Source organism: Stegostoma tigrinum, chromosome 15 (assembly GCF_030684315.1).
Source record: "Stegostoma tigrinum isolate sSteTig4 chromosome 15, sSteTig4.hap1, whole genome shotgun sequence".
Taxonomy (NCBI): Eukaryota; Metazoa; Chordata; class Chondrichthyes; order Orectolobiformes; family Stegostomatidae; genus Stegostoma; species Stegostoma tigrinum.
The window spans coordinates 58,261,747-58,284,259 of NC_081368.1; the positions used below are offsets into that span (position 1 = coordinate 58,261,747).

The window sequence follows — 22,513 nt, forward strand, 5'->3', positions numbered from 1 at the left end:
AGCCCTCTGTTCCCAAAACAAGCAAATTGCATAGAACTGTCTCTAGACAAAGTTTGGAATGAGTTCACATTATTAACCCATTCTAGGACTTTCACCTGAAATTAAGGGACAGTTTTAAACCTAATATCTTTATAAAAAGTAGCTTAACAGTAAAAATTGTGGACAATAATTCAAAATAGAATCTTTATTTCAAATGGAAATGATCCATTTGATATAAACAAGGGGAAAGCTGTGTCATAAAGTAACTTTTGAAGAGAAAGTTGTAAGTATTCAAATGAATGAAAGCCACTCCACCTGTACCTGAGGGAAGGTCAGCCATTAGACGTAGTATAGTCCAAAAAAACATTTTGTAGAATCCTGACAAGAGGAAAGAGGCTATTAGGCCCATCATTTCTACACCAGGTGAACAGGATCCTGCCCAAACCTAGCCCCTACCCTATTCCCCTAACTCTGCATTTCCCATGACTTATCTACTATTTTTGTGTGTCTCTGGACACCAATGGCCAATTTAGCATGGCCAGTCCACCCTAATCTGCACATTTTTTGGACTAGAGGAAACAGAAGCACCCTGCAGGATCCACACAGATCATGCAAACTCCACATAACTGTCACCCAAGGCTGGAATTGAATCCATGGTGGTGTAAGGCAGCAGTACCTGAAGAAGTTACCCTCCTCCCTGCAGACCAACCTCAGGGGATCTCCTACCCACCGCAAATCCATCTTCGGTCCACCTCCCCCCCCCCCTCTCCCTATTTGTTTCAGAACCCCCCCCCCCCCCCCCCCCCCCCCCCACCCCATCCCCCTTTTCTGATGAAGGGTTTAGGCCCGAAGTGTCAGCTTTTGTGCTCCTGAGATGCTGCTTGGCCTGCTGTGTTCATCCAGCTCCACACTTTGTTATCTCTGATTCTCCAGCATCTGCAATTCCCATTATCTCTGATCACAGTGCTGACCACTGTGCCTCCACATGCCGTCACCGCCCACCGCACCCCCCCCAAAAAAAAACGTGGAAAGTCATTGCACAAATGACAGCTCATGGATTTGGGTTTAATATCAGTGTGGGTTGAGGGCTGCTTGGTCAAGAACAAAGATTAGGAGTAAACAGTGCAATTTGAAATTGGTCAGTTTGCCACAAAGATAGCTGGAGGCTGTCATTTGCAGTCTGTTGTCATTAGATTGAAAATCAAGTTCTCTTTGAATAGTGGAAAGATCTTCAGGGGCTGAAAGGCCTATTCCTGTTTGTGTCCCTTAATGACTTGGACAAACAGATGGTGTAACAATGTTCACAATGAGGAGGATATAAAGAAGCAACCAACAGCTGCAGGCAGATTTAATCAATGGGCATAAATATAGTATAAATAGTATGATATTTGGAAATGAGCAGTTATTCAATTTGGTCATAACTCCCCTCCTGACTTGTCAAAGCCTGTCCACCATCTGTAAGGCACAAGTCAGGAGTGTGATGGAATACTCCCCACTTGCCTAGATGAGTGCAGCCCCAACAACACTCAAGAAGCTTAACGCCATCCAGGACAAAGCAGCCTGCTTGATTTGGCACTGCATCCACTCCCCCCTCCACTGCTCAGCAGGAATGTGTGTTACTTACAAGATGCACTGCAGAAGTTCACCAAAGATCCTCAGACAGCACCTTCCAAACCCATGACAGCTTCTATCCAAAAGGGCAAGGGCAACAGATATATGGGAAAACCACCACCTCCAAGTCACTCACCATCCTGTCTTGGAAATATAACGCTGTTCCCTCACTGTCTCTGGGTCAAAATCCTGGAATTCCCTCCCTAATAGCATTGTGGGTCAGCTTGCACAGGAGGAATGCAGTGGTTCAAGAAGGCAACTTGCCACCACCTTCTCAAGGGCAACTAGGGACGGGCAAGCAATTCCACTCGGCGACTCCCACATCCCACAAAATGAATAAAGTTGTTGTGCTGGAATTGTACAGGGCTTGAGACTGCACCTGAAGTACTGTGCACGGTTTTCATCTCCGTATTTGAGGAAGAACATATTTGCATCAGAGGAAAATAAAATGAAGCTCAGCTGGAGGTTGCTGGCTTGAGAGTTTCCCCAATGGTGGGCTGAAAAATATTGGGCTTCTACCCTGTAAACTTAAACTTAAGAATAGGAGATCATTTTGTTGAAGCTTACTGGTTTCTGAGGCAGCTTGGTAGGGTGGACCCTGAGAGTATTTCTTCAACTTGGGTTTAGATTGTAGCAGCGCAGTCTAGGCTTAATGTCCTGAATAAGTTTTGAAGAGAAATGCCTTCACTTAGAGTTGTAAATCTTTGGAATTTCTACTCTAAGGTGGATGCTCAATTGTCTTGTTATTTTAAGTCTGAGACAAATGCCTACTTGGCTCTTCAAGAAATCTGAGGATAAGGAGGTTGAGCAGAAATAGAATTGAAGTCTAAGATCTGATATAGGCTATGTTTCAGGTTTGAAGGCCAGAATGGTCCTGTTTCTGCATCTACTCCTTGTGTAGTTCTTAACTCATTTTTCAGCTTCCTCACAATAATATCCTAATGACTGTGTCCTTACATTCAGGGTACATTAGCTACTACCAACCAATGCAAAGTTCTACATTTTTCCTATTGTCAGCTTGTCCCCAGTTCTGCCCTTAATGTGCTGATTATTCTTGCAGTAATTAGGAGCTCAGTTATTTGCCTTTGTTCATTTTATCCTTGTATTAAGCAATTTTTAAGATCTGAGTTGAGGGGTAACCGAACGTGGAGACACTTTTTAAATTGTTGCAGCAAAACCTGTTAACTTTATTTGATTCTCCAAGTGCTAAAGGTTAAGTGTAGAGAGACATGATCAGGTTGTCTTGAGTGGGAGCAACACACAATTTTGTTTGAGAGCTCAAGCATTGCCCAGGCCAGTGAACAACGATTAGTTTAGATTCCCTACAGTGTGGAAACAGGCCCTTTGGCCCAACAAGTCCACACTGCTCCTTGAAGCATCCCACCCAGACCCATCCCCCGATAGCCCACATACCCCTGAACATTATGGGCAATTTAGCATGGCCGATCCACCTAGCCCGCACATCTTTGGACTGTGGGAGGAAACCGGAGCACCCGGAGGAAACCCATGCAGACACGGGGAGAATGTGCAAACTCCACACAGACACAGTCGCCCGAGGCTGGAGTGGAACCCGGGTCCTGGCGATGTGAGGCTGCAGTGCTAACCATGGAATTCTTAGAACATAGGAATTGTTTCTGTGCTAGGTCACTAAAGGGGCGATTAATCTCTTGTCATTCTGTTGCATTTTCATGAAGAATGGTGGGTATTTAGTGTCAGTCTTGAAATAAACTTCTTTCATAGCCTATGATATAATGGATTTTGTCTAAATCTTCGACTTTTGGTGACAGCTGCTTATGAAGAAGGATCCCTTATTATTGAAGCTGTGCACCAGTTATTCTGTGCTTCGGACATTCCTCTTGTTGAACTCGTGCGTGACAACCATTTGAAATAACTTGATGCTTTCACTTATTGGTTGCTATTGATTTATTATTTTAAACTATGAAAAAATCTACATAACACCACCTGCTAAAAGTTGTGCCATGAGTTCGCAAGGTCAAAATAGAAGCAAACCAAGCACAAGGTTTTAATTCTGGGGGCATAATGTCGGAAAACTGAAGTCATGCTAAACTTTGATATCAACTTTAGTTACTGCTTGCTGCATTTTAGAGCACTATGGGTTGTATGATAGAGTGTGTGCATGAGAGAGATTTACATATATGACAAGGGATGCCTGAGATTGCATCTGCAGAAAATGTTGACAAGCTAATACTCTTTTCTGTTTAAAACTGGAGACTGAGGGGCACCAAATAGTGGTTTTTAAAATTGTGGAAGGGTTTGATTAAAGTGAATACAGAAGTTACACGTTGCGGCAAAAACTAGTTAAACTGCAGCTGGAGTATGGAATGCAGTTCTGGTTGCCATGCGATGGGGGTGGTGTGTTTGCACTCAAGCAGGTAGAAAGATTCACCTAGGTATTGCTTGAACTGGAAAGTTTCAGCTATAGACAGAGGCTTGATTGGTGGGGATGCATTCCTTTGATCAGGAGAAGGCAGATCTAATTGAGGGGTATGTTGGGTAGGGAGAAACTTCTTCCCTTTATAAAAAGGCCAATAACGGGGTGGGGCACAATTTTGAGGTCGTAAGTAGTTTTTTTTGTAGATTTGTCAAGCTTGTTCACTCATGTTGCCTGAGTCGGGAACTCACTGCCAGAAAGCTGGTAAAGACAGCCACCCTCAAGACAGCAAACTGGGATGAAGGGCCTCTTCCTGTCCTGTAAAACTGAGGCCATCAATTATAAGATGGCCAGAAAACAATCTAATATGGAAATCAGACACTTTTGCGTTCGTTACCCTCGGTGGATGAATAATTTTTACACAGGGCATGTTTGGAGAGAATCTTATACATTCTGTGCCAAATAAGGCAAACATATGAAGGGTAAAAATGGTTATAATCAGATAAAGATGGTGAAGGGAAAAAACAGTCTGGAAGCATCTGAAGGAATAAACAGTTAACGTTTCGGTTTTGGTGACCTTTCCCCAGAACTGGCAGGAGAAAGTTTGAGTGAACACCAGCATGGACTGGTTTCATCTAATGATCTGTTGCTGTGCGTCATAGAATTACACATTTGCATATGTAAAATTGCTGTAGTCCTTGAAGAGTTTAAGTTGCATGGAGAAATGTGGAAAAATAGAAAATTGTTAATTGGGTTCTTTGGTGTTGAAGTTGGTTTTGGTCACTCCCACTTTAGTCAGAAACCAATCTCTGTGCCTCCATACAGGGATATGGAGACTTCTTACTCTTCCATATGGAAAAGTAAGAGGAAGACCTTCCTAACTAACTCTTTGGTGCAAAATTGTAAAAGGGTGATATGAGGTGATGTAGTACACTTGTTGGGGTAGTTATTTCCCTTTTGGAGAATGTAATAAATTGTGTTTGTGCTTTAACTGATTCGCTTCGTTGAATAGAAGCTAATGAGCTTCTTAATATTTGTGTCTTATGCTAATTTCAGCAAAGCCTTGTGTGCAATTTCACTGGATTGTTTTTGTGGTTTAATGCTGTGCCAAAAGAAATTTAAAATAATTATAGTTCAGTTTGTGATGCTTGGAACTCCCAATAAGGGAATCCTGGGTCTTGAGCAATGACATTTTTTTTGGTTTTGGATTTTCTTTCTAGGTCCGGACTTCCTCGACTCTACTCTCTTTTGTTTTAAAAGTTCACTGGTCCACTACTTTGCAAATGTGATATGGTGGTTGGGTATTTTGCAGCTGTAGGTGATGTTTTCTTTTTTTTCTGCCTTCTACAGAACCTTAACATAAAAACTTTGGCGGATGATGTGGTAAGCCTGTTCTGGAATCTACTGTTCACTGTACCTAAATCACTAAATCGTGCATGCTGAAAAAAACTGTAGTTTTTAACATTCCTTCTTAGTATTTGTGGAAATCATTACTTGTTCTGCTTCAGGAACAACCTGAGAACAGTTAATGTTTTTCCTCAATTTTGCTTCTAGTTTTTTAAACCCACTTTGCTGAATGAAGCTATTTAATACCCAATGGGATGGAAAGTCTTAAAAAAAAAAACTTCTTTCTGGAGAAATTTATGCTTTAGTTATGACCTCTGCAGATAATATGTAGATAAACTTAGAGCTGCAATGTACCTCCTGTCTCTATCTAAAATGGCAAAATGAATTTGGGAAAATTGAACTCCATTGTTTGGTGTCTCAAAGAGAAAAATATATGAAATGGTAAATCCATCTCAACTTGGTATAAGCATATTTAATGCTTTTGATTTTTCCCACTCAAGGAATTTAACTAGGGATTATAATTCTTTAGTCTGTGACATGTTCGTATCTAAAATTCAATCTTCTGTATAAAACGCGTTACTTTATTTGAAAAGAAAATATTAAAGTTGAATTGTGCTGCAGATCGAGATTGGCTGCTCATAAACTTGTGAATAAATTAAAAACCAGTTGTTAAACAGGGAGTTCCTTGCTGTTCTTGAAAACATTTAAATATTAATATGATCAATAAATTATCCATGTTCTTTCATGTTCATGACTAAGCCACTTCAGAATATATTTCTAACCTAATTAATAGATTTCTTGTTCCTGGTCACCATTATTTTAATTAAATTGGAGCCAATTAATCAAATTAAGGCTACATAAGTAACTGCGAGGTTGGATTTTTGAGATTCTTTCTGGATTGGATTGTTATATTGAACATGTCACAAGCCTATTCCTTTTATTAATTCTGATGTTTTTCACGACTGAGAAGAAAGTTAGTTTATATTCAAGTAAATTAATGGGCAGAAATATACAATTATGGGCACTTCACCGAGATCACTCATAAGCAAGCCAGTTATCTTTATCTTTAATGTTTTCCTAACTTTCTTACACTGTTCTAATTCTGCATGTCAGTCTAACAATGGAACCCTTAAAATTAATGAATTTTGTTGAATTTTTTATTGTCTTTATGTAAAGTTTTGAATTTTCCATAATTGCATGATTTTTGCTATTCAGATGGCCAGGACTTGAACTATTTGAGGATCTTCCATTTCATTTTGAACTCATTTTGAAGTGTGCTTTTCCCTATCATTAGGTTTCCCCATGGTCACCGTTTAAAAGAACAACCAAGCAGCCTACTTGAGACAAGCATTAATAACTGTTTAGGACTGCCTATGTTTGAGATTGTCTTAATATCGTTTGCCTGAAAGGTCAACTCTTTGCACCACATTGCTTCAAACACCGGATTTGAGTACAGGGACTTGGCTTGTTGGTTGCAAAGGTCGAAAACTACATTGTTTGACAGTGTGTATGGAAGCACTTCTGTTCTAACATGAGTTCCTGAAATTTGGGTTATGAAATTTTGCACTGCCAATAGCTTAGGCATGTGTAATGTGAGTGAATGTCAGAATTAGTGCCCTGCCTATAGTTTAGCCTGCAGTCAAGTCAAAATACTACAAAATTGTTTGTATTTAGTGTTCATAATGCTGGATATATCCCCATGGAAGCCCTTCTGAAGTGTAGCCACTATTGTAATGTACAAAATGCGACGACAAATTTAAGTACAGCATGGTCCCATGAATATTGGTGATAATTAGATAACCTGGTTTTATTTGTATTAATAAAAGGTTACACATTGTTCCGGATGCCAGGTATAACTCCCCTGCTGATTTGAAATAGAGCAAGGAATCTTTGCCTATCTAGAAAGGTGTTTGGTGCCTTTTTAATGCCTCAATCAAAAAACAAATACCCCAGGCAGTGTAACAAATGCTCAGTGAAACTTGGAAGTGTCAACCCAAGTGGTTGTACACAAGTCCTTGAATGTGATTTGAATCCGCGACATTGTTGCTTCGAGGTGTGTTTGCTGCATTGAGTTATACCTTACAAAGTGGGATATTCTTCGCTGGAAACAAAATGTTGGAGATCACAGTGGGTCAGCCGTTGAGAGAAAGCAAACTAACATTTAGTTGAGATGATGCTTCAGAGCTGAAGTGTGGAGTGGGCAACACTGATGCAATAGTGGGGTTGGAGGATGGTGATGAAGTGTTGAGGCAAGAAGGATGTTGATGGTTCATATTGTGAACACACTGTGAGAATGGCAGACCAGTGGTGTGTCTTACCTGCCAGACCAGAAAGAACAGACAGTCCCACTAAATGGAAGTTGCGGAGAGAGGACTTTGTGACAGAATATAACCAGCAAAACAGAAAGGGAAGGAATGAGTTCACAATCTGAAGGTAGTATACTCAATATTGAGCCTGGAAGAGTATATAAATGGCCTTGTTTGAAGATGAGATGTTGCTGTTCCAGTTTTTGCTGAAATTTGCTGGAGCACCGTAGCATGCCAAGGACTGGCATGGGCATGCAAGCAGGACACTACATTACATTAAAATGACTGTCTACAGTCTACGGGAAGGTTGTGGCCATGCTTGTGCATGGACTGGAGGTGTTTTACAAAGCAGTCACCCTATCTGTATTTGGCTTCTTCACTGTAGAGTAGACCACATTAGGTGCAGCAAATATAATAGATAAGATTGGAGGAGGTAAGGGTGAAATTCTGCTTCACCTGCAAAGACTGTTTAGGCCCTTAGATGGTGAGAAGGGAGCAGGTGTTACACCTTCTGTGGTGACATTAGAAGGGATGCTGATGTTAATATTGGAGAAAAGAATAGACTAGGTGGTCCTGGAGTGAGAAATCCCTGCAAAATGTGGATGAGGAGAGGGCAATATGTTTGGCATTCTGCTGGAGTTGTCTGAAGTGGTGTAGAATGATCCTTTTGAATGTTGAAGCTGATGGGATAAAAAGTGGGAACGGGTGGAGGAGAGCGGGGGCTGGGGGGCGAGACCCAATCATGCTGTTGAGTGATAGGAAGGGGCAAGGGCAGAAGCATGGGTGATAGGTTGGGGGTTGAGGGCACTGTCAACTGCAGTGGGTAGGAAACCACAGTTACACAAGAAAGAAGCCATATCAGTGGCTCTGTTTTGGAAGGTGGGGGGCATCATCTGAAAAGACAATGTAGGCGAATGAACTAGGAGAATGAGATGCAGGATGTGGGGTGAAAAGAGCTGTAGTGAAGGTAGCAATGGGAGTCAGTGACTTTCTAGTGGATGGCAGTGGACAGTTTATTGCCCGAGATGGAGAGGTTAGGGAAGGAAGGGAAGTGTCAGGAAAGGATGATGTGAAAGAAAGAGGGGTAGCAGCTTGGGGGTGGGGGGAAGAAATGAACAAATTTTTCCAGGCACAGACAAGAGCGTGAAGCGGCACCGAAACAGTCTCTGATGTACTGAAGAGAGCTGTGGAGGGTGCCGGTGTAGGACGAGAACAACAATTGTTCCACAATTCATAAAAAGGCAGGCATAACTGTGGCACTAGCAGGTGCTAATAGCTTTATCTTTGGCTTGGCAGATGAATTAAAGGAGAAATTGTTCAGTGAGACAGCAAGTTCATTCAAACAGAAGGGATTAGTGTTGGATGGAGATTGTTCAGGCCACTGGTCAAAGGATAAGCTGAGTGCTGAAACCATGCTGGTGGGGAATGGAGGGATTGGACATCCATGGTGAGCAGGAGGCAGTTAGGGCCAGAGAACTGGAAATTGTCAATGACCTAGGGAATTGCAGATATAGGTGGGCAGGTTCTGGACAAGTGGAGAGAGGATGGAGTCAAAGTAGGAGGAAATAAGCTTAAGAGAAACAGCCTGACATGATCTAGCATTCTTTATTCACGTTCATATTTTTGATCTTCTCTTCAATTAAAGGTAAGTTTTTTGGAACAAGGCCAAAAATATTTTACAACAAACTAACTGCATGTTTCCTCAATGAAACTTTGATTTTCCAGATGTTCTGTGTATCTAAACTGCCTATTAATTTGCAAAACATTATCCTCAAAATTATTTTGTTCATGGACAGTTTAAAGGTAAGGTGTAGCCTTTAATTTTGATACTTGACTCTGAAAAGCTGCAAAGTTGAAGAAATAAAGAATGAAGCTGTATCTTGTAGACAAGCACTGGAAGTATGCATGCTTTTGTAACTAATGTGCTTGAAATAAAATATTCAGACAATTATATAGATCTAAAAATCTTTGAAATGATGTTAATATAATGTGTTTATTTTGACAGCGTGACAGATTAACCAGCTTTCGAAAGTCAACTGCGAAGAAAGAGAAACCTCACATACAACATCCTACTGATTCCCAAACAGCCATGTGTGACTTACCACTAGCCCAACCGGTGTTTGAGGAATGTTTCATGAATCTTTCTGAGAAAGAAATTTTAGATCTCTTTGAAAAAATGATGGTGAGTACCATGCTGCTTTGAATTGAAAGAACAATCTCTTATAATTTCTCTAAAACGTTACTGTCTGGACATTTATAATTCCAAATGGACAGATTGTGATATTGCTTGTAACTGAGCACTTAGCTGTGTGTTTTGAGAAGTTGTTGTGATGCTGTGGTCTGCTTAAAAAATGATTTGTTTAAGTGTGCATAGAGTAGCAGGGGTCAGCATTTTAAATGAACACATGATATTGTAGTTGTTTTGCTTGCTTTGACAGTTAAAGCAACAGTTGAGTCACTCAGTGAAGTTCTGCAGAATATTTTAGTTACATACTTATACCAAAATGTGCGGTTTTTGTTTCCAATGTGCTTTATTTTGAGAAAACTGAATGCAGCATCATCAATATTTGTATAAAATAATTGACCTAGATTTACATTTTCATAAACATTCCTCAGTAATACCTTAGGATTTAGAAAAACTGTTCAGCAATCAAGAATTGCTGGAAGTCAAAGCCAATTTGACCCACGTCATTTTAACATTATTGCGTTATTCAAATTTACCTCATGCTTTGAGGCACAATTATGTCAGCTGCAGCCATGCCTTGAATGAATAATTTTTGTTTGGGGGCACTGGACACTAATTGAAACCATTGATTGCCTCAGTTTCTTGATGACTTTATTCTACATTGTGCTGGCAGTGGCAAAGTTGCACAGTTTAGATATTGTAAAATTTCCTTCTGTTCTCTCAATCTTTGTGCCTGCAGTTTCCTTTTCACTGCCCTAATTGGTTTGTCATGTGGCTTACTTTATCAGCTACACGAGCAGTTGCCAATGGTATCATAGGAGCAAGAGTAGGTCATTCAGATCCTTTGGCCCTGTTCCTCCATTCACTGAGGTGGTTGATCTGTGACCTAACTGTGTGCGCGTGTCTGGCTTTGGCCCATATCCCTTAATACCTATGCCAAACAAAAATTCATCTGTTGCCTTTGTTTAAAAAAAACCTGATTTAACAGTAACTACCATTTGTAGAAGAGTTCTATACTTTTACCAACTTCCGTGTGTGGAAGTGCTCCTTAACATCTCCTGAACAGTGTAACCTTAATTTTAGACTATCTTTAGTTCTAGAATCCACAACCAGTAGAGCAGTTATCATATTCTACTGTCTTTACCTGTAATACATTGAATCCTTTGATCAGATCACACTTTTACTGTCTCAAATTTAGACAAAACAGGCTAAATTTGTTTAATGCCTCATTATTTAGTCCCTGAAGTCCAGTTATCATTCTTGTAAACCTATGTTGCATACCTTCAAAGACCAATATATCCTATCCAAGCTGTTGTGCTCAGTTGCGCTAGTGCACAGTGTTTCAGGTGGGGTCTGACCAGTGTTTCGTACAGCTGCAGGATAACCTCTGCATCCTTTACATTCCATTCTTGATATCAAGGGCAGCATTGCATTTGCTACCTTGATTATTTTCTGCACTAGTTCATGGCATTTTAGACCATAAGACCATTGGAGTGGAAGTAAGGCCATTCGGCCCATCAAGTCTGCTCTGCCATTTAAATCATAGCTGAAGGGTATTTCAACTCCACTTCCCTGCACACTCCCTGTAGCCCTTGATTCCTTGTGAGATCAAAAATTTGTCTATCTCTGCCTTGAAGGCATCCAACATCCTGGCCTCCAATGCACTCTGTGGCAATGAATTCCACAAGCCCACCACTCTGGCTCAAGAAATGTCGTCTCATTTTGGTTTTAAATTTACCCCCTCTAATTTTAAGGCTGTGCCCACGGGTCCTAGTCTCCCCGCCTAATGGAAACAACTTCCTAGCATCCATCCCTTCCAAGCCATACATTATCTTGTAAGTTTCTATTAGATCTCCCCTCAACCTTCTAAACTCTTATGAGTACAATCCCAGGATCCTCAGCCGTTCATCATAAGTTAAACCTACCATTCCAGGGATCATCCGTGTGAATCTCTGCCGAACACGCTCCAGTGCCAGTATGTCCTTCCTGAGGTGTGGGGCCCAAAATTGGACACAGTATTCTAAGTGGGGCCTAACTAGAGCTTTATAACGCCTCAGAAGTACATCACTGCTTTTATATTCCAACCCTCTTGAGATAAACGACAACATTACATTCGCTTTCTTAATCACGGACTCTACCTGCAAGTTAACTTTCAGAGAATCCTGGACCAACACTCCTTCACCATTTAGAAAATTGTCCATGTCTGTAGTCTTTTTTCCAGAGTGCAAAACCTCACACTTGCACATATTGAATTTCATCAGCCATTTCCTGGACCACTCCTAAACTGTCTAAGTCTTTCTGCAGCTTCCCCCACCACCTCAGTACTACCTGCCTGTCCACCTATCTTCGTATCTTCGGCAAACTTCACCAGAATGCCCCCAGTCCCTTCATCCAGATCATTAATATATAAGGTGAACAGCTGCAGCCCCAACACTGAAACCTGTGGGACACCACTCGTCACTAGTTGCCATTCCGAAAAAGAACCTTGTATCCCAACTCTCTGCCTTCTGTCGACAGCCAATCCTCAATCCAAGCCAGTAGCTCACCTTGAACACCATGGACCCTCACCTTGCTCAGCAGCCTCCCGTGAGGCACTGTATCAAAGCCTTTTTGGAAGTCTAGATAACATCCACTGGGTTTCCCTGGTCTAACATACTTGTTACTCTTCACAGAATTCTAACAGGTTTGTCAGGCATGACCTCCCCTTGCTAAATCCACGCTGACTTGTTCTAATGTGACCCTGCACGTCCAGGAATTTAGAAATCTCATCCTTGACAATGGATTCTAGAATTTTACCAACTACCGAGGTTCGGCTAACTGGCCTATAATTTTCCATCTTTTGCCTTGATCCTTTCTTAAACAGGGGGTTTACAACAGCAATTTTCCAATCATCTGGGACTTTCCCTGACTCCAGTGACTTTTGAAAGATCATGACCAAAGCCTCTGCTATTTCCTCAGCCACCTCCCTCAGAACTCTAGGATGTAGCCCGTCGGGGCCAGGAGATTTATCAATTTTTTAGACCTTTTAGCTTTTCTAGCACTTTCTCTCTTGTAATGCCTACCATACTCAACTCTGCCCCTTGACACTCCCTAATTATTGGCATACAACTCATGTCTTCCACTGTGAAGACTGCAAAGTACTTATTAAGTCCTTCAGCTATTTCCTTATCTCCCATCACTAGCCTTCCAGCATCAATTTGGAGCAGCCCAGTGTCTACTTTTGCCCGTCGTTTGTTTCTTATGTATTGAAAAAAGCTTCTACTATCGTTTTTCATTACTAGCTAGCCTATCTTCATATTTGATCCTCTCCTTCCTTACTGCTCTGTTTGTTTTTGTAGCCTTCCCAATCTTCTGATTTCCCAGTGCTCTTGGCCACTTTATAGGCTGTCTCTTTTTCTTTGGCAAAGGAAGTCAGGAAAAATATCAGCCATGGCTGTCTAATCACCCCCCCCCCCCCCCCCCCCGGAATAATTTTAAGGATTTATGCAACTAAACTGTCAAGTCTGTTTGGACAGCCATTGTATTTAATCCCCTTAAAATCTAGAAAGTACTCTAATTTATTCTTTTTCTGTCCAAAATGGATAACTTCACACTTGCTTAGCTTTAACTTTATCTGAACAAAAACCAAAAGAACTGAGGATGCTGTAAATCAGGATCAAAAACAGAAGTTGTGGGAGAAGTTCAGTAAGCCTGGCAGCATGTGAAGAAACAAAGTCAATTAACGTTTCAGGCCTGGTGTCCCTTCGGAACAGAATAGGTTCTGAGGTTACTGGATCTGTAAAGTTAATTCTGGCTCTCTCGCTCTTTTTTTTTCACCGATTGATGTCAGCTTTTCCCTCAACTTCTGTTTTTGAACTGCCTGCTTCAGTTTTCCCATTCACTTATTGTTTCCACGTCCCTTTCTAATTTTGTTATTGTCTATACTGTCTATAACTCTGCATAAGTTTGTCATCAGCAAATTTATATGTATAATTTTTTAGGCCATTATCCAAGTCGTTAATAAATAAAATGAATAATTAGACCATAACTAATTCCTTGCGGGACATCACTGCTAATTACCTGCATATTAAACCTACTTCCTGCCTCTTGTTGCTCAGATACTTCCCCAGAAATGTTAGTAATTTGCCTTCAGCTCTGTGGACTTCTCCTTTGGTTAACAGTCTGTTTCTTTAATGGGACTTCATTAAATGCCTTATGGAAGTTCCAATAAACAATCATGATGTTTCTCTAGTCTCTACCTTAGCCACCTGTTATAAAAAAAATTGAATGAGGTTGTCAGGTATGACCTACCTGTCATGAGTCCATGCTGGCTTTCCCTTATTTAACTGGAAGGTTGAGTTAAAAGTTTTCAGAAGTTTAGTTTGTTGGGAGGTTGATCTTTAAAAGCACCTATTCTTCCTTCTAACCCCACTTGTTGGAATGCCCTGCACCAAAAGTCAAACTGAATAAAATTCCTTTGTTCTTTGAGATGATCCTCAGCAGTTACTTTGCTATTGAGCATCATTCTTTATTCAAGATGAAAAAGGCCCCAGATTTTTGCTAATGTTGATAATATCTCATTTAATGGTATGACAGAATTGTAGAAAATGTTGCAGTGTAGGAGGAGTCTCTGACCCAGCATGCTCTCCATACGAGTTATGAATTGGTGGCATTTGTCTCCCTTTTATCCATTCTCTTGCTCATTGTTTCAAGTCAAATAATTATCCAGTTTCTTCTTGAATGCCTTAATCGACTTGGCTTATATTATGCTATGGAGAATTTTGACTTTTTAGTAGTGGTTGTACCACTGATTTAGCAGGTAGGGGTAACCTTAAAGCTAGTTATTGACCTCTCTTATGAAGGTGAAATGTTTATTCTTATCTTGTCCTGTTTGTATATGCACCTCCTACTTGGTAACCTCAGTCAGAACTTCACTTTGTTTACCTTTGCACAAAGGAGACAACCCCAGTTTATTTAGTTTAGACCCATCCCTGAATTGTTCCAGCCTGGGCTACGTTTTGGTGAGTCTTTGCTGTACTGTCTCTAGTTGCAGTTGCAGTCACATACTACTTGTTCTGGTGATGACCAGAACTGCACTCGGTAATCCAGCTGTGAGCTCATCATAACCTTGTGTTCAGTGTGTTGGCTAATAAGAAAGTCAAAGATGCTTTTTTAACCACGTGTTCTGCAGCCTTCAAGGATCTGTGGCATGCGCACAAAGATACCTCTGATTCTTTGATCCCAGGGCCCTACTGATCATTGTACATTCTCTCTTTGTTCAACCTCTCAAAAAGCAAGATACCTAATTTTTCAGGATTAAATTCCATCCTCCACTGTTCTGATCATTTGACCAGTCCGTTTATATTGTCCTTTGATCTTTTATATTTACCCACATCATCAATTGTTGTATTGTCTGCGATCTGATTGATCACATGCCTGCATTCTCATCTGGATCATTTTAATGTACCCAACAAACTGCAAAGAGCACAGCACTGAACTCTATGCTATGCCATTGAATGCAGGCCTCCATTTGGGAAATCAACCTTCAACCGTCACCCGTTTCCTCCCACTGAGCCAATTTTGGATCCATTTTGCCAAATTTCCCTGGATTACTGCTGTCGTCACTTTAAATGTGTTCGCTTTCAATTTGATCCCTCGAGGAACATGAACAGCTTCTACCTGTCTGCTCAATGTAGACCTTTATAATTTTGAAAACCATCAGAACTCCTCTAAACTTCCTTCTCCCCAAGCAGAACAGTCCCCATTTGTCCTCATCATTTAAATTTCTAATCTATGGAGTAATCTCTGTGCACTGCCATGCATTCACAACCTCACAACGTGGCATCCAGAACTATACACACCACTCCAACTAAGCCAGCATAATCTCTTTTGCTCTTGTGTTGTATGCCCTTCCTAATAAAGTCCAGGATACTCAATACTTTAACTGCTGTCTACCAATTTGTGGTCTGTGCATGCCTGGGCAGCACAGTAGCTCAGTGATTAGCCCTGCTGCCTCAGTGCCACAAACCCAGGTTCAATTCCAGCGTCAGGCAACTGCCTGTCTGGAGTTTGCATGTTCTCTCCATTGTGTGTTTTTTTGCAAGGTGCTCGTTTCCTCCCACCGTCAAAGGACATGCAAGTTAGGTGGTTTGGCTATGCTAAACATACGCCTGAACACTGCAGATGTGTAGCTTCAGTGCCTTAGCCAGTGATAATGCAGGGTTACGGGGGGTGCTGTTTGGAGGGTTGGTGTGGACTTGTTGGGCCAAATGGCCTGTGTGAATTCTATCTTTTATCTTCTACATGTACATGCCCAGGTTCCCTGTGGTCTATTCGCTCTTTTAACTGTTGTGTACCTACTTTATACTGTCTGTCCATATTCTTCCTTCCAAAATATGTCACCTGTTCTTCCCTGCTTTGATCTTTGTCTGCCATCAATTTGCCTACTCTACCAGCTTATTGCTGACATTTAGTTCTCAGTTTAGAATACTTCCAAGTTTTGTATTATCCACTAATTTTGAAATTGTCTCCTGTGCACTAAGATCTGTAATATTAAGATATATCAATTATCGCAATATTGACCACTCCAGTACAAACCTTCCTCGGACCTGGAAAATATCTGTTGACTGTGACACTTTCTTATTGTATATGTTAGTAATAAATGATGAACTTTTTATATTCTTTTTATTGTGGGTTTGATATTTCGTTGTAATTGGGCATCCAGAACACAATGCATCTTGGCTCAGATATTCCAACAGTCAGAATGTTGGCGCGACAACTGAAGTTGCACATGAGGACCCTGTGGCATTCCAAATGCGGCAGATGTTTTTACTAGGTACAAGACAAATAACAAATCAGTTTACATTATTATACTCTTTTTATCCTTCTGTTCCATAGCAAGTATATTGTTTTCCACTTTCCAAATCTTGCAAGATGTGCCTAACATCAATACAAATGATGATGAATGAATAATAAGACCATAAGACATAGGGGTGGAAGTAAGGCTGTTCGGCCCATCAGGTCCACTCTGCCAACTAATCATGGCTGATGGGCATTTCAACTGCACTTCCCCTGCACGCTCCCTGTAGCCCTTAATTCCTTGAGATCGAGAATTTATCAATCTCCGCCTTGAAGGCATCTAACGTCCCGGCCTTCACTGGACTCCGTGGCAATGAATGCCACAGGCTCACCACTCTCTGGCGAAGAAATGTCTCCTCATTTCTGTTCTAAATTTACCACCCCTAACTCTAAGGCTGTGCCCACGGGTCCTATTCTCTCCCCCCCCCCCCCCCCCCAACGAAAACAACTTGACTGCGTCCACTCATTCTAAGCCATACATTATCTTGTAAGTTTCTATTAGATCTCCCCTCAACCTTCTAAACTCTAATGAATACAATCCCAGAATCCTCAGCCGTTCATCATACGTTAAACCTACCATTCCAGGGATCGTCTGTGTGAATCTCCGCTGGACACGCTCCAGTGCCAATATGTCCTTCCTGAGGTGTGGGGTCCAAAATTGGACGCAGTATTCTAAATGGGGCCTAACTAGAGCTTTATAAAGCCTCAGAAGTACATCACTGCTTTTATATTCCAACCCTCTTGAGATAAATGACAACATTCCATTTGCCTTCTTAATCACAGGCTCTACCTGCAAGTTAACCTTTAGAGAATCCTGGACCAACACTCCCAGATCCCTTTGTACCTCTGCTTTACCAATTTTCTCACTGTTTAGAAAATAGTCCATGTCTGTATTTTTTTTCCCGAAATGCAAAACCTTGCATTTGCTCACGTTGAATTTCATCAGCCATTTCCTGGACCACTCTCCTAAACTGTCTAAGTCTTTCTGCAGCCTCCCCACCTCCTCAGGACTACCTGCCTGTCCACCTATCTTCGTATCATCAGCAAACTTCACCAGAATGCCCCCCAGCCCCTTCATCTAGACCATTAATATATGAAGTGAACAGCTACAGACCCAACACTGAACCCTGTGGGACACCCACTTGTCACTGGTTGCCATTCCGAAAAATAACCTCGTTAGCCCACCTCTCGTTAGCCCACCTCTCGTTAGCCCACCTCTCGTTAGCCCACCTCTCTTCCTTCTGTCAGTCAGCCAATCTTCAATCTAAGCCAGTAGCTCACCTCAAACACCATGGGCCCTCACCTTACTCAGCAGCCTCCTGTGAGGCACCTTATCAAAGGCCTTTTGGAAGTCTAGATAGATAACATCTACTGGGTTTCCCTGGTCTAACCTACTTGTTACCTCTTCACAGAATTCTAACAGGTTTGTCAGGCACGACCTCCCCTTACTAAATCCATGCTGACTTGTTCAAATCCGACCCCGCACTTCCAAGAATTTAGAAACCCCATCCTTAATGGATTCTAGAATTTTACCAACAACTGAGGTTAGGCTAATCGGCCTATAATTTTCCATCTTTTGTCTTGATCCTTGAACAAGGGGGTTACAACAGCGATTTGAAATATTGAACTAGCTATATTTTGCCTACTGTGGGGTAAAACAACCATTAGAAACCCTCTTCTTGTGAGCTATTTTATGGAAACCAAACCCTGTTGTCAGTCCCTTCCATTTCTTAACTTTCCGTTTTAGCAAACAACAAGACTGTTACAACAATAAATAAATCAAATTGCAGCACGGCAATCCCATGACAAAATTCTGATCCATGGATGGACTTGAGTGTTTAGGCCCCAATTCCAAAAACTTGGAGCCTGCAAGCCCCTATTTATCTGCTCTGCTTGAGTTTTAATCTCCTTGTGCACAGTCCATTTATAGATAACTTGCTTTTGACTCTGAAATGACCTTGATCCAGTCTGTGGTGAGCTGTGGAATAGGCTGAAGCTTTGTAGCTATGAACAGCCATCAATCATTATCTGAGTCATTTTGGGTGGGTGGACATAGTTATGCACAGTTTCTCATTGAGTTATGGCTTTAGTCAAATTGTTTTTATGATTAAGTCGAGATATTGCTATTGGCCACGTTTTGTCCATCCTGGGTGCATCATCTCTGCCTTTTTTGGGATCCTGAGGCTGCTATGGTGACACAGGTGTCTCGTACTAAGCCATACTTCAAGGTTTTGTTACTCACAGGCTAGATGTACAATGAACAGTTCTCCTATGAGCCCAATCCACACGGCTAGCCCTTTTTCTTTCTTTTGCCTAGTAGTTTCCTCCTTGTTGGCACTGGGACAAATCCACCCCCCCATTTTGGATTCCTCTAGAACTGTAGCATGGGTTGATTGGTTACTTAATGATATCAAAGCTCCTTCATGGTATTTACCCATATTTTGAACTTGTATTGGGGGTACACTAGATTATCCCCGTATTTGGGTATGTGAAGCACTGCACAAATGTAAAACTGAGATTTATTACCATCACAGGTGATTGAGACCTGGTTGGTGAGAGTAAGGCTTCTGAGGTTACATATGGGCATCTGCACCCCACCCATGTCAGTTGCTCATCTGACACCAAATCCAGTACTGTTATGAGCATCTAATTGTAAAATATCTGTGCTAACCACAGACAGACAAGATCCAGCTAGTATATGTTGAACAAAACGCTGCATTATTACTGCTGGTTTTCTCAGGAGCCATCCTATCTAGAATCTTGGTAATATTCTGAAGGAGTCTCAACATTTTGATGGTTAGGGCTACCTATACTGCTTGCTGGCCTATCCTACATGTATTTTCTTGACCCTGGCACTTCTGGCCTACTATTAGCTGCCTCTTCCTCCTGGAGGGAACTTAACTAAGCGTCCAATTCTGCTACATTGAAGTTGTTAACAGTAGCCATCCTTAATGCTAAACCTGCTCCCACTTTCTGTACCAACCCTCTTCCTCCTTTTCTGTCTGTAAATTCATTGACTAAAATCATCTGTGGAGTAGGTGGCTAAAGAGCTCCAGGGTTTTGCAATTGCACAAGGGTGGCACCTGTATGACTCAGGTTAAACAGCTGTACATGGTACCAGAGTCACTTCAATTTTTGGTTTCTTCTGAAAGCAGCCCTATTCAGATTTGTATCTCAGATTTGCCATAGTATGGTTCTGGTAGTCATGATGGTAGTTGGTGGGCCATCACTATCATATGAAGGTTCAGCCCATGGCACCTATCAAAATTGTCCCCATTGGCTTTGTGATAAGTGTGGGCTCACACCCCAATCCATTCAACCTGAGCTTTCAAATACTATAAGTCTCCAATCCTCAAGGCTTGCTCTTGTCTAATTTAATAATGTAATAAACATCACCTTTTGTTTAGCCTAGAGGAGCTGTTTCTTCAAGGAAGGGGGTGGATCCCGAAACAACTCCATTTTTAAAATAAGCCCATATTTCATTCCAACATATGATTTTTTTTTATGGTGACATTTCTTTGAATAATTAAAATTTTACTCTCTCTTGATCATCACCATTACTTCTCTCCATAATAGAATTCTGTCAACTGCTGATCCCAAGATCCTGTGGTTGAGAATTGCAATTCCAAGGAAGGTGATGATGACCATCGTGTTTTTTTTCTTTCCATGTTTGTCTCTTCCTCTATTTTATCTGTTTTAGTTTTCTGCAAAACATAGTTTCTGCTCTTATTTAGTTTAGTCTATACTTTTTTATTGTATTTATAATGCTAATTTGCTCACCATCTCAGCCAATACATCTACATCAAAGACAGGTTCCACTCCTTCCCCTCATCCATTTCAGTTGGAGGATGTTTTGTCCAAAGTGTTCCCCTTTTTCCTTTTTTCTCTTTCACTCCCACTGGGGAGTTGAAGGAGCCCATCTGACCCTATGGGATTGAGAGAAAATGGGGCACCTGCTAGATCTACATTTGGCTTGATTTGCTCTGGTCCCACAATGCCCTGGTCTAACCAGTCCCATTATAAGTTTCCTAACTTTAGGGCATCACATTCTTCCAATACTGTATGATAATTATCCTGCCCTTCTCCAAATAATTTTAGCTAGTCAATATGATACCAAGTCCTCATTAGGAGCTGTTAACATGATCTGTATACTGATGGACTTGTTTTGCCTATCACTTCAAATTGTCCTGCAAATCTAGCAGCAGGAAGGATGAGATTTGGCCAGGTACCTGTTGCCCTAACTACATTGGCTTTGCGTTGGATTAAAAGTGGGCCTTACTTCCCACGTTATTTGCAACCACATGATTTGTTGCTTTTACACTCTTAACCAGTTGTTGTACCCACTTATCTTTTATTCCACCTACTTTTGGCTCTGATAGGTCTAATCCTAGCAGTGGTTCGAGGCAATGCATATCCCAATCTGCCATTTACCTATAAGGGATAAATCCTGTAGAAGATGCAACAGTGATTTCCTATTATCATCAGACATAAGGAGACACTGAAATGGCCTGGTATACTGCGCCATTTTAGCAAGCATATTCTTCAAAGGTCAATTCATTTTTTTGACTGTCTCACTGGATTAAGCCCTACGGAATAAATAAACCTTTGTTTCATCCCCTAGCACTGTCATGATATTCTGCAACATCTGTCTGTAAAATTGTCCCTTGATCTGATTTCATGTGTTTGTAAACACCAATGCATTAAAAACCTTTTGTCTAACAGGTTTTTCTGTGAATGTAGCAATATTGGTTTGAGTGGGAAATGCCTCTAACCATTTGAAGAAGATACTTATTATCACCAGAATATACTTGTATCCTGCTGTGGTTGTGGTAGGGTCCCACAAAGTCAATTTGTAGAATTACCTAGGATCCCTTAGGCCTTGTCTGTCGAAGGACTCTGTTCACATTTTTATCAGGGTTGTTCAGGGCACACGTTGGATATTTTTCAGATAATGTTCCACATCCACTTTCTTTTGTGGCCATCAAAACCATCTTAACCTCCAAGGTGTTTTCCAGACCTTGGTGTCGATTGTATCATGGTACTGATGAATCGTCTGATATCTTTCTCTGGTGCTACAAATTTTTCTTTTAAACAATACCACACCCCCTCTTATATGTATGCTTTTTTGTTCTTCAGAATCCTTGTCTTCCAATACATTTTTCAATTCATTATCCTTTGTTCTTTTAAATAATTGGGGCTGCTTCTTTCTCTTTCTGCACTCCCATTTCTGTGAACTCTGTCTGCTAATCTTCTCCTTGACTAATTCATCAGTCTGTCTGTTTTCCTCTGGTGGTAACTTTGAATGAGCTTTTACTTTGACGTTCTTTCCCTTTTTCAATGAGATAGACAGTACGGCCTTCTCATCTGACACAAAGCCTCTTGCCTTCGAGATATTCCTATGATGGCACGTCTACATGCTATCTGAACAGAGAGTAGATACTTGGAATTTATCTGTATGGCTCCCTATATATGCCTCTACCAACTGAACTGCCTGAACATGCATGGTCTTTGGCAAGTTCAGGGATATACTGCCCACTTCCTGACTCTGTTTATCTTCTATTTGGATCCCACAGCCAGTTCTCTGTTCTTGATCCTGTACAGATGAAGAGCCGCCAACAAAAATTTTCAGGGGTGAATTGGCAATCCCTTGCTGTTTTCCAATTTCTGTCCATCTCCTGTCTTGGGTATTCCCTGCGTTCTTTTTACCAGTGCTCCTTTTTTGTTTTGATGTGAATGTTCCTCTGGGATCATTTGCTATCACCAGGTAACACTTATGGGTGTCCTCTGGTAAGTTGTCTGTCAATATTGTACTTTTAACCCTTTTTGATCAGAATTCTATTAGTTTTGAAATAGTTA

The 22,513-nt window shown here is 41.1% G+C and overlaps 1 protein-coding gene across 5 annotated transcripts in view; it reads left to right on the forward strand.

Moving 5' to 3' along the window:
* The window catches only part of diaph2 (diaphanous-related formin 2), a 632,555-nt gene that overhangs the window by 42,921 nt on the left and 567,121 nt on the right, over nucleotides 1-22,513 (forward strand). For 4 of the 5 annotated variants that reach the window (XM_059651484.1, XM_059651487.1, XM_059651485.1 and 1 more), the window contains 2 exons: nucleotides 5,333-5,365; nucleotides 9,641-9,817. In XM_059651484.1, coding sequence (XP_059507467.1) covers nucleotides 5,333-5,365; nucleotides 9,641-9,817 — 210 coding nt within the window. The remainder of the gene's footprint in view (nucleotides 1-5,332; nucleotides 5,366-9,640; nucleotides 9,818-22,513) is intronic. The other variant, XM_059651486.1, reaches the window with a different exon arrangement.